Below are 13,564 nucleotides of genomic sequence, written 5' to 3'. Positions count from 1 at the left end.
TTAAACAATATAATTCTATGAGACATGGAAAGAAAAAGTCTTGAGAAATTTAAAAATATTTTGAACTAAATGAAAATGAAATACAACTTACCAAAATTAGTGTGATGCAGTGAAAGCAGTACTTAAGAGATAAATTTATGGCACTGAATGCAGAGAAGAAAGATCTAAAATCAATAATCTATGTTTCTACCTTAGAACGATAAAGAAGAACAATATAGGCCTAGAACAAGCAGAAGGAAAAAATCTTAATTAGAGCAGAAATCAATGAAATTGAAAATAAGAAATCAACAGAGGAAAATGAAGGAAACCTAAAAGCTAGTTCTCTGAAAAGTTCAAAGAAATTCATAAACCTCTAGCCAGACTAATCAAGAATAAAACAGACAACACAAATTATTAATATCAGAAATGAAAAAAGGGTCATTGGCCCCAAGGACATTTAAAGGATAATAAAAGAATATTATGAAAAACTTTAGGCCCACAAATTTGTTAACTTACATGAAGTGGACCAGTTCCTTGAATGACACTACCAAATCTCACAAAGAAGAAATAGATAATCTGAATAGGTGTGTACCTATTAAAAAAACTGAATCAATAATTAACAACTTTCCAAAAAAAGAAAGTACCAGGCCCAGATGGTTTCACTGGCGAATTCTACCAAACATTCAAGGAACAAATGATATCAATTCTCTGCAATCTCTTCCAGAAAACAGAAGCAGAGGAAATAGTCATGATTCGGAGGCCAAAATACCCTAATACCCAAACCAGAAAAAGACATTACAAGAAAGGAAAACTACAGATCAATATCTCTCATGAACACAGATGCAAAATCTTCAACAAAATATTAGCAAATTGAATCCAACAATGTGTAAGAATTATATACCATCCCCAAGTGGGATTTATCCCAGGCACGCAAGGCTGGGTTCAACATTTCAAAAATCAATTAAAGTAATTAATCACATTAAGAGAAAAAAAAGAAGAAAAATCATATGATCATATCAACAGATGCAGAAAAGGACATTTTGCAAACTCGATCATCCATTCATAATAAAAACTCTCAGCAAAACTAGGACTGGAGGGCTTCCCTCGTGGCGCAGTGGCTGAGAGTCCACCTGCCGATGCAGGGGACACGGGTTCGTGCCCCGGTACGGGAAGATCCCACATGCCGCGGAGCGGCTAGGTCCGTGAGCCATGGCCGCTGAGCCTGCGCGTCTGGAGCCTGTGCTCCGCAACGGGAGAGGCCACAACAGTGAGAGTCCCGCGTACCGCAAAAAACCCCAACGAAACAAACAAAAAAAACTAGGACTGGAGGGGAACTTCCTCAACTTGATAAATAACAATTATAGAAAGTTTATAGCTAACATCATGTTTACTGCTGAGAAACTAGATGTTTTCCCCCTAAAGTCAGGAACAATGCAAGAATGTCGTCTCACCACTGCTATTCAACATCGTATTGGAATTCCTAGCTAACACAAGGAAAAGGATATTAAAGTATACGGAGTGGGAAGGAAAAAAATAAAACTGTCTTTGTTCATAGAGAACATGACTGCCTATGCAGAAAACCCCCCAAAATTGACAAAAGCTTCCTGGAACTAATAAGTGACTATAGCAAGGTTTCAGGATACAAAATAAATATACAAAAATCACCTGCATTCCTAAATACTAAAAATGAACAACTAGAATTTAAAATTAAAAACACAATACCATTTATAGTAGAAAAAGAAAAAAACAATATACTTAGATATAAATCTAAACGAGGAAAACTATAAAACTCTGATAAAAGAAATCAAAGAAGCTCTGAACAAAGAGATATTCCATGTTCAAGGACAGAAGACTTAACATTAAGATGTCAATTCTTCCCAGCTTGATCTATAGATTCAATGTAATCCCAACAAAAGTCTCAGCAAGTTATTTTGTGATATTGACAAACTGATTCTAAAGTTTATATAGATAGGCAAAAGACCTATTAGCTAATACAACAGGGAAGAAGAACAAAGTCAGAGAACTGACATTATCTGACTTCAAGACTTATCACAAAGCTAAATTAATCAAGACAGTGTGGTTTTAGCAAATGAATGGACAGACAGACCAATGAAACAAAATAGAGTCCAGAAATAGACTGACACAAATATAGTCAATCATTCACAGAGTAGCAAAAGCAATTTCATGGAGAAAGATAATCTTTCCAACAAATGGTGCTGAAACAATTGGAATCCACATGCAAAAAAAGAAAAAAAAAATCTAGATACAGACCTTACACCTTTCACAGAAGTTAAGTCAAAATGGATTACAAACCTATATGTAAAAAAGGAAAACTATAAAACTACTAGAAGATAACACAGTATAAAAACTTAGACTATAACACCAAAAATGATCTGTGAAAGAAAAAAATTGATGACTTTATTAAAATTTGGACTTCATTAAAATTTAAAACTTGTGCTCTATGAAAGACACTTAAGACAAGGGCTTCCCTGGTGGCACAGTGGTTGAGAGTCTGCCTGCTTATGCAGGGGACGCGGGTTCGTGCCCCGGTCCGGGAAGATCCCACATGCCGCGGAGCGGCTAGTCCCATGAGCCATGGCCGCTGAGCCTGTGCGTCCGGAGCCTGTGCTCCGCAACGGGAGAGGCCACAGCAGTGAGAGGCCCGCGTACTACAAAAAAAAAAGACAAGCCACAGCCTAGGAGAAAATTATCTGCAAAATAGGTATCTGATAAAAAACCTGTATCCAAACATACAAAGAACTCTTAAAACTGAACAATAAGAAAACAAACACATCAATTAAAAAATGAGCAAAAGATTGGAACAGACATTTCATCAAAGATATACAGATGGCAAATAAGCACATGAAAAGGTGCTCTCTCTCTCTCTCCCTCTCTCTCTCTCTCTCTTTCTCTCTCTCTATTTTTTTTTTGCCAAGCCGCACAGTTATGCAGGATCTCAGTTCCCCAACTAGGGATTGAACCCGTGCCCTCTGCAGTGGAAGCGCGGAGTCTTAACCACTGGACTGCCAGGGAAGTCCAGTGCTCAATATTGTGTTATTAACGAACTGCAAATTAAAATTACAATAAAATACTACTACATGCCTATTAGAATTGCTAAAATCCAAAAAACTGACAATACCAAATGCTGAAGAGGATGTAGAGCAATAGGCACTCTCATTCACTGCTGATGGGAATACAAAATGGTACAGTCATTTTTGGCAGTCTTATCATTTGATACAGCAGTTGTGCTCCTGGTTATGTACCAAACTGAGTTAGAAACTTATGTCCACACAAAAACCTGCACATGAATGTTTGAGCAGTATTATTCATAAATGCCCCAAACTGGAAGCAATCAAGATGTCCCTCAACAGGTACATGTATAACAAACTGCAGTACAACCACACAATGCAATATTAAATATTATTCAGCATTAAAAAGAAATGGCTTTATCAAACCACAAAAAGACATGGTGGAATCTTAAATATTGCTAACTGCAAGTGGCCAATCAGAAAAGGGGACATACCATATGACTCCAACTATATAACATTTTAGAAAAGGCAAAACTGTAGAGACATAAAAAGCCCAGTGGTTATCAGGGGTTTGAGGAGATGGAGGGAGAGATGAATAAGTGGAGCACAGGGGATTTTTAGAGCAGTGAAACTATTCTTTGATACTGTCATAGTAGATACGTGACATTATGGATTTGTCAAAATCCATAGACCTGTACACATAAAGAGTAAACTTCAATGTAAACTGTGGACAATATGTTAATAATAATTTATCAATACTGGTTCATTAAATGTACCACTCTAATACAAAATGTTAAAAATAGGGAAAACTGGGGCTTCCCTGGTGGCACAGTGGTTGAGAGTCCGCCTCCTGATGCAGGGGACACGGGTTCGTGCCCCAGTCCGGGAAGATCCCACATGCCACGGAGTGACTAGGCCCATGAGCCATGGCCGCTGAGCCTGCGCGTCCAGAGCCTGTGCTCCGCAATGGGAGAGGCCGCAACAGTGAGAGGCCCGTGTACCGCAAAAAAAAAAAAAAAAAAAAAAAAAGGGAAATCTGTGTACAGGGGAAGGAAGGCATATAGGAACTCTCTATACTATCTGCTCAATTTTTCTGTAAATCTAAAACTGTTCTAAAAAATAAAATCTATTAATTAGAAAAATCACTCACTGAATCACTGAGGGAAGCAGTGTAGAAAATGCACTGAAAGTGAATTAGAGGGAACGAAGGCAAGAATATCAGCTTGGAGGCTATGGTAATATCAACTTTCTCTCCCATCAACAGTGTATGAGAATGTACATTTATTCATGCCTTTGCCCAAAATGGGGTATTATCATTGTTGGTGAAAAATAATTTGTTCTAGTTCATATTTCTTTAATGACTAATGAGGCTCAGCATCTTTGCATTGATAATTGACCATTTGCATTTCTTTTTTATGTCCTTTGTCTTTTTCAGTTGTTTGTTCTTACCTTGATTTACAAATTCTTTGAGTTTAACACCTTCTGTATTTTATCACAACTTAAAAAATATCTTTCAAATTTTATAACCATCATTTTTAATCACTGCATATTATTTCACCAACATACAACTTACTGTTTAAAACCAGTTCTTAGTAGTTTTTCAATGTCATAGATATCATTATGAAAATTTTGTGCATAGAGATTTTTCTACATTATGAATTCTTTTCTTTGAACATATGTTTGGAATGGGAAATACTGAACTGTTGACTGCAAGCACATTTTTATACTTTCGATGAAAGGATATTATCAATTTATACTGCCATCAGCAATATATTAAAATACTAGATTCACTGCATACTCACAATCACTAGGTAGTACAGTATTTAAATATATTTGCTAATTTAGTAGCATAAAAATTGTCCTTTTATTAATTTGTACTTTTCTTTATTGGTGAAAACCAACATTTTCTCAAATATTTACTTGTTTTTTCTTGAGAAATTTTGGTTTATATTCTTTGCTCATTAATGTAGGAGAATATAAAAATATTTTCCTTTGAATGCAATAACAGATCCATATGGATACTTTAACTAATAATAAACTAGCTCTTTGCTGTCTCCATTTGCTGCAAATATTTTTCACGTTCTATGGTTTCCTTTTAATTTTAGATACCTGTGATGTATGGAAAATTTAATTTTTATGTAGTCAAATCTAACAAATTTTCTTATGTGAATTCTATCATTTTAAGCTTAAATATTTATACTCCATTCAGTCGTCTGAAAATTATACTTTCTTTGTGTTTTTCCATGTTTCAATGATTTATACTTAACATATTAATCTCATACACTTTAACTTGTTTACAATAATAATAGCTAACATTTATTGAGCATTCACTGTATGACAGGTGCTATCATAGACCCAGTTTACATATGTAAATTTATTTAATCCTTACAACTACCTTCTACGGGTTAGGTATTTGTAGTATCCCAATTTCATAGATGAAGAAACTCAGGCTTTGTGCGGTTAAGTAATTCAGGTAGTATCACACAGGTAGTATACCTGGCAAAACCTGGGTATTAAGCAGCACAGTCTGACTCCAGAGCCTGTGCTTTTAACTGCTACATTATACTGATACTCAAGTTATCTCAATGACATTCTTAATAAATAATTCTTCCCTTAATCATTGTTTTTTAATGCTTCCTTTACTGAAATTCTTTTCACAGGGTCTCAGACTATTTAGTTTGCTCTCCAGATTTATCTTTTTATAGTAACAATACATGGTTTTAAATACTATAGCTATAAAATATATTTTAATGTTTGATAGTTTTAGGATATGTGTTAGCATAATTCTAAAAGGAATATTTTTCTCTTGGCCGTGCCGTGTGGTAAGCAGGATCTTAGATCCCCAACCAGGGATTGAACGCATACCCTCTGCACTGGGAGCGCGGAGTCTTAACCACTGGACTTCCAGGTTAAGTCTCTAAAAGGAAGACTGAGTACTTGAGGAAAAATGCAATCTTAATACAATATACTTACCATACACTGGTGTCTTCCCTGGCAGGATGACAATAATGAGCTGTAGCCCAGAGTACGTGTTCTTGAGATGCCGGAACATGGGCTCCACGCTGTCTGCCCCCTGCGCGTATTTGCAGAAGCAAGGCTGGCCCTGGATGGGCATCCCTGCATCTTTAGAAATCTTACGCAGCTGGTCCGTGAAACCCCTAGAAGGAGAAATCACTAAAAATAAAACCTTTGTCTAGTCAGCAACACCTACAAATTAGTAATGGAAAGTTTGGGAAGGGAATGGAGAATGAAGCAAAGATTTGTGTGCTATATATAAGAAGAGGTGACCAGACTACTGATGTTAAGGGCAATGGTTGGTCAGTAATCTATTTTGCAAACTAAGAACACTACTGTACAGTTATGTGGCATTTTGTAGTTCACAAAGGACACTAGTAATAGAGTGTGCTGGTTAAGAGCTCAGCTCTACAGGTTCCAGTTCTAGTTCTGTTACTTACTAGCTATGGAATTTTAGGCAAATTTTTTCAGTTTCTCTCATCTGTAAAATGACCACTTTCGATATAGGGTTGGAGTGAAGATTAAATGAGATAATACATGTGAAGCACTTAGCACTTAGCACACTCATACATTTTCTAATTTGATCCTGACAAGATTCATAAGAAAGTGGTAGGTAAAGTATTACTGCCATTTTATAAATCAGGAAACAGTTTCAGGGACATTAAGTATTTGACCAAGGTCAAATGCTTATTAGACAAATGGCAAGAGTAAGAACTATGACCTAGTCCAGAATTTCTTTCTACAATAATACCTATCTGACACTTAGGATAGCAGGAAAGATTCTGTCCTCAGAAAAGGTTAAAAAAAACAAGAAAACATTTAAAAAGAAATGAGGCAGACAGCACTTTAATGTACTTTTATCCACACTGAAAAAACAAAAGACTAATAATTTCTTATTTAAACAAAATTCTGCACTTAGCCTAGGATAAATAAGTAATAATGTTGGGATTTAACAATCACTTTACTTGTTTTTAAAACAAATACGGTCCTACATCAAGGATCTGAGTGATCTTTGCTCAAAAACACTGATTCCCTCAGGACAGAGATGGAGTTTGTAGGAATTCCCTTCTCCTTATTAGTATTTAATTCAAGAAAGTATGAAGTTGAATATTTTCAGTTAGCCTGAACAAGAGCCATAAGCCCGATGATTATGAGACTTCTATCAAGCCATGAATAAAAAATGTAAAATGAAAAGAATATCTCGAAGCTTGAAAAACAGTTGGAGGTGTTTTCTTTGGTCTCTGGAGGTCAAGTTAGATAATAGCAGCATTCTCCTTAACTGTCCTCATGACATTTTACTTGAAAGCCAGCGGATAAAAACTATATTAAAAGGGCTTCCCTGGTGGCGCAGTGGTTGAGAGTCTGCCTGCCGATGCAGGAGATATGGGTTCGTGCCCCGGTCTGGGAAGATCCCACATGCCGCGGAGCGGCTAGGCCCGTGAGCCATGGCTGCGGAGCCTGAGCCTGTGCTCCGCAACAGGAGAGGCCACAACAGTGAGAGGCCCACATACCGCAAAAAAAAAAAACTATACTAAAAAAAATATACTAAGTGAACCTTAAGACATAAGATTTGGAGCTAATAAAAAGAAGTGAACAGAATTAAATAGAAAATAATTTTTCTCACATGAAGGAGGCAAATTCTGAATTGACCTGGGGTAAACTGGTCTCTATGTCACTCAAGAACTATTCATTATGGGCATATTTTATAGGATCTGTTAGTGGAGACTTAAATTAGACCATAATCATTTTCTTAGGGAAATTAGATTCCAGAGGGGAGACAAGAAACTTACACGGATAATTATAATATAATTCTATTTTATACAGGAAGTGACAAGTACAAATGGAGAGGATATTGATAAACTACTATGTTTACTACTATGGATTATTTCCAGCATCACAAATCACAGAAGACTGGCTATTATTTAGAAATGTAGAGATAGGAAGGAGGCATTTTCAGTAAAGAGCAGAATGAGTGGAAATGGAAAAAAATACCAGACAGTTAGAGGGCATACAGTACTCTTCTTTGTCCAGAATATATGAAAATGGAGAAAGGACTTAAGAGGCAAATGAAAAATTTTAAATGTTATATGATTTTTAAAGTTATTCTTTGTCAAAGAGAAACCTAAAAGTTTTAGAGTGGAGGTAGTCACAAGTGGAGCTGGTGCTCTTTTCACAGTAGCACAACTCCTCAAACAAGAGTAACAGCAGAAGCCCTTGAGACTGCCAATGCCCCAAAGATTAGAGAGTCCCAAAGGAGATGGTGTAGAGGAGAAAGGAAGCCAAAGTGATAAAAAGAAAGCAGGAAGGCAAGAATGGAGAGAATGTCAGGAAGGTAGTCAATTGTATCTAATGCTGCACAAATTTTGAGGAAAAATAATGGCTGAGAGGAGACCATTAGAATTGATAAGCACAAAGATACTGAAGTTCTTCCAGTAACCAGTTTCAGCAGACCACTAAGATTTCAAGGAAGGGGAGAGAATGGAAGCCTGGAAGCCTTAAATCAGGTAAAATGAAAAATGAAGGGCTTCCCTGGTGGCGCACTGGTTGAGAGTCCGCCTGCCGATGCAGGGGACACGGGTTCATGCCCCGGTCTGGGAGGATCCCACATGCCGCAAAGCGGCTAGGCCCGTGAGCCATGGTCGCTGAGCCTGCGCGTCTGGAGCCTGTGCTCCGCAACGGGAGAGGCCACAACGGTGAGAGGCCCGCATACCGCAAAAAAAAAAGAAGATTTTGTGTTTGTTTTAAATTTAAACAGAAGATTGTTGAGGGAAAGAATCTGGAGAAGAGGAAAAGTAGTGGAGATGCAGGTCAAATTTTGGAAAGTAAGGAAGTGAAAATGAGAAATTAAATGACTCTTTCAAAGAACTCAATTGAGAAATAAGGATGTTATTTAATCCTCATTCAGTAAATAGGTACTATTATCTCTATTTTTAAAAGGTGAAAAGTGAAGCATAATGAGATTAAATAAATTATCCATGGCAGTAAGACTAGGAAGTGGCAAACCTGAGAATTATATCTAATCTGTTCGCCATCAAAAGCCAATGGTACTCCTGCTATACCACATAAGCTAGTCCATTAGGATGCTTGTAAGAATGAATCAGTGACTTAGATATGACCAACAAATTCAGGAATCTTCATCAAAGTAACGAAAAGAAACATTTTTAAAGGTTCAGTGATTAAATATACTTCATATTGAGGCAACACTGGTTAGAATATTAGCTGAGTAATTTAAAACTGAAATACAAAATTTAAACACAAAATGGTCCCAAAGTGAAACTAATGACAAGCCTTACTTCAATATTTCTTCTCTGCACTGCCTCTGTGTGGCAAAACAAGCTATAGCCCACATTTTGATTTCAACTCCTGTGTGGAACTGTTTCCCTCGCATGTCCCATACTCCGTGGCTTGGTGTTGCTACTGTCCGATTCTACAGAGAAAGAGAAATAATAAGGCAAAAATGAACAAACATTTAATATATAACTTATTTGAATGAGCTGAAAATAAGCATTTCAAATTGCTGAACTGATATATATCGATATTCTACATGGAATAGGCTGTTCTAAATCAATATTTTATATTTTTATCATAGAAAAACAAAAGTTCTACGAAGTTCAAGCAAAGACACTGACCTTGAAACAAACAAAAAAAATTGTTGGAACAATAAAACACTTTTTAAATTCCAGACTTAGCTAGGAAGCCCTTCTCTCCATACACAGAAACTGTATGATTATAATTTAAAAACTATCAAGAGGTTTTACCCGGCCACCATACTGGAGCATAGGTGCTGGAAGTACGCGTCCGGTTACATGGGCCATTTCATCCCGAACTTTAAATTGAAACTCCTGAACAAATGGATCTGTTTCATAATTTGCACTTCTTACCTAACAACAGAAAAAGTTTGTAGTTACTTTCAAAATTCCCCCAAATTCCCTGCTTTAGAACCCTCTAACTTTTTTTCTTCACTGTGTCAACAATGTTTTATAATACTGACAGGTGTAGATAATGGTACCCTCACTATAGAGCAGAGAATCTTAACTTGGGGACCACAGATCATGAGCGGACTGTAGGAAGTCTGTGAACCTCCTGATAATTTACAGAACATTTAAATGTATTAGGTTGCATAATAAGAAATTTCAATTATTTATGACTCATGAAAATGGTAACTTTATATGATTAAGCCTCATATACTTTGGGAGGGTGGTTGAGAGACTGCAAGAGAAATATAAGGTTCAAAAAGTTCGTATGGGTTTTCCCCTAATATCTTATGGGAAAACCCGAATGAACTTTTTGGCCAACCCAATACCTGACCTAAAAATGGTTAATTACTTCTAATTAGAGGATCTGGATATATACTATTGAAGTTTATTTTATGTAGATCTCGACAGCAAATATCAATAATCCTAAGGCTTTTTTTCCTAATTGATTACAAGTTATACAAAATCTCCTTGAATATTTTCAGATAAAACAGCATATTATAAAATTTACTTAAGAGATACACTTGAGACAGAAAAGAAAGCCAGTATGAGATACAGATTATAATTTTTATGTAATATACCAAAATGTGCAAAGATAAAGAATTTATTGTAATTCAGTGTAGACTTGAATCTCAAAAGTGTAATTCATGCTCATAGTGTGCTATAATGCGTTTTTCAAAACATATTTACTTAGTCTCAGAATAAAGGTCAAACAAGGTTACAAAAAAAGGCAATGCTCAATTCTTTGAGTAACACTCTATTAAAAAACACTATATAGGGCTTCCCTGGTGGCACAGTGGTTGAGAGTCCACCTGCCGATGCAGAGGACACGGATTCGTGCCCTGGTCCGGGAAGATCCCACATGCCGCAGAATGGCTGGGCCCGTGAGCCATGGCCGCTGAGCCTGCGCGTCCAGAGCCTGTGCTCCGCAACTGGAGAGGCCACAACAGTGAGAGGCCCGCGTACCACCAAAAACAAAAACAAAAACAAAAACAAAAAGCACTATATAATCTAAGTATGTAAAAAGAATCTCCCCACAATGTGCAGGAAAATTTGTTTTCTAAATTAGGCATCTAACTAATGCATCTTTTCTTCAAGCTTAAATGCCATTTTTTTTCTGTAAGGTTACAAACAATAACAACAACTACTATTTACCAGGAGTTGGTAGGTGATGTGCTTGTGCTAAATGTTTTATGATTAATTTTCACAATAACCTATGACTATAAAGTAAGTCTTTTATAATCTTTATTTTACAGAGGATAAAATTAAATCTCAGTAGTTAAATGATTGGCCTAAAACCATATAGCTAAGCAAGTGATATATAATTTGAAACCATGTACATTCTGATTCTAGAGTTCCTACTCTCAATCACTGCACCAGCCTACCAGATGCTATAATTATAATAATACAATAGTAACAGTAAGTGAGTAAAGAAGTTAGACCTTGAACCCAGAGCTGTTAGATTCCAAAGCCTGTGCTTTCAATCACTGTACAATATCATCTCTCTGAACAGAAAAGCTGTAATAAATGAGTTAGAACTAGTTATTGAGATTTTATATTGATAGTGAGAGGTTCTAGTCTCTTAAAGGTTTTAAAATTTTGTCATAGTAGATCAGAGAAAAATCCATGATGAGAACCAGCCTGTATTTTCCTAATTAAATATCATGTAATAACTTACTCTTTACAAACTATATTGGAAAAAAAAGGTCTTCTTTTTTTTTTTTGGTAATTGCCTTACAAAATGAAAGAGCCAATTCTGTAACCCTTTTCCAACAATCTCTAAAACTGCTTTTCAAAGTGTTATTAAGTTGTTTTGGGTAATGTTCTGATTTCTAGATTTTTTTTTCTTCACTTGGGCAATTTACATGGTATTCAAGAAGAGAGTAAGATAAGATCCAGTTGTCTTCATTTTTCATTTTGCCTTAATTCCGTCATTTTTTTTTTTTTTTGCGGTACGCGGGCCTCTCACTGTTGTGGCTTCTCCCACTGCAGAGCACAGGCTCCGGACGCACAGGCCCAGCGGCCATGGCTCACGGGCCCAGCCGCTCCGCGGCCATGTGGGATCTTCCCAGACCGGGGCACGAACCCGCGTCCCCTGCATCGGCAGGCGGACTCTCAACCACTGTGCCACCAGGGAAGCCCCGTCAGTTTTAAAAGTAGTATTGATGTCTCTTTTCTCCCCATTTAGAACAAGGAGACAGCTTAGAGATCCCATACGGCTGGAGCTGTCTTATATTTCTTTATTCATCCTATACGGTTACCAGTGTTTACAATGGAGCTAAGCCATCCTACTTTGTGTGTTAAGACTCTCACCATTGCTAGTCATAAAACTTTGACTTTTCTTCCTTTTCTCTTCCTCTTTTAGGTGGAAGGTAATGAAGGTCCAGTTTGCTAAACTGAAACATTAGTTCTGAGAGTATCTGTTCTGAATCTAATTAAAGAGCTTGGGGTTAAATTAGAAGGATCTAGTCTAATCCTTTTCATAGAACCCACTAAGATTCACCCCTAGAATACCACTAGATTACTTCCATAATCTCTTTTAATTCTGACAGCCCATGAAATGGTAATAAGGTATGAGTTGATAAGGACATGGTTCTTTAGAGCTCACCCTCATATGTTTTTAATTTTCATTTCTAGGGTTAAGTACTAACCAATCTGCTAATTTCCTCTTGTCTATCTGGTGCAGATCTTGCTGTTGCTTTGATCATAGTGGAGGTTTGATTGTCCGTTAGCTTCTTGATACATCGTTGCCCTGCCACAATATTACAGACCTACAAATGGAAAAAAGTTTTGTACTAGATATATACATCTTTCTTAAAATTCTGAGCACCAATTACATGTGAGATTAAATTTTAATATCTACTCCACTAAACCACTTCTGTTTAATATCATGTTAAGTAAAAAAGCAGTAAACAATACTGCTTTACAGTATGATTATAATTAGGTAAAATATACACTGCATAAAAAGGCTGAAAAGAAGTGTACCAAAATGCTAACAGTGGTTATATTTAGAGTGGTAGGACTGTGGATGAATTTTTTCCCATATTATTTTATAGCTGAAAATTTAGAATAAAAGGAAATTTTAAAACAGTTCAGTCTCCAAAATAAATGTGAGAGTATGAAGTAAGTTATAGGTCATTAAAAACCCCAACAGAACGATGAATAAGAGGATATTAATAAGCAGCCTAAACACATTACTTCTAGTGGCAGATAGGTATGTTTCTGCTCCTGCCCCACTTGCAGACAGGGAAGGTGTGGGTACTTCAGCTGAAGAGTATATTTTTCTCTGAAATACTGTGCTACTGTTCTCTCCACAGTTTGGCCATTTTCTAACTGTAAAGGAAAGCTGGAAAAAAAAAATCACACATTAACAACTCTTATCTCATTATGAGCCAGCAAAACTCCCAATCTACTAACTAGAGCAAGCTGCCTCACATCATCTCTGCTCTGACAAACACCAGCTTTTCTTACGTTTGATGACTGGCAGGCCTTCTTGTTACATTACAAACACGGTATTTCCGTCTCATTGTTCCACAATGAGTCACTTCAACCTTCAGACCTGTTCCC

At 36.6% G+C, this 13,564-nt stretch overlaps 1 protein-coding gene across 6 annotated transcripts in view; it reads right to left on the bottom strand.

The window, feature by feature from the left end:
• AGO3 (argonaute RISC catalytic component 3) overlaps nt 1-13,564 on the bottom strand; it is a 121,147-nt gene that overhangs the window by 33,635 nt on the left and 73,948 nt on the right. For all 6 annotated transcript variants that reach the window (XM_032650009.1, XM_032650025.1, XM_032650035.1 and 3 more), the window contains 6 exons: nt 13,469-13,556; nt 13,196-13,343; nt 12,649-12,768; nt 9,782-9,904; nt 9,317-9,450; nt 5,982-6,166 (listed from right to left, as the gene is read on the bottom strand). In XM_032650009.1, the coding sequence (XP_032505900.1) occupies nt 5,982-6,166; nt 9,317-9,450; nt 9,782-9,904; nt 12,649-12,768; nt 13,196-13,343; nt 13,469-13,556 (798 nt within the window). The remainder of the gene's footprint in view (nt 1-5,981; nt 6,167-9,316; nt 9,451-9,781; nt 9,905-12,648; nt 12,769-13,195; nt 13,344-13,468; nt 13,557-13,564) is intronic.

Source organism: Phocoena sinus, chromosome 1 (assembly GCF_008692025.1).
Source record: "Phocoena sinus isolate mPhoSin1 chromosome 1, mPhoSin1.pri, whole genome shotgun sequence".
Lineage (NCBI taxonomy): Eukaryota > Metazoa > Chordata > Mammalia > Artiodactyla > Phocoenidae > Phocoena > Phocoena sinus.
Note: the sequence above shows the minus strand (reverse complement) of the source record. Positions and strands in the feature narration are given on the sequence as shown.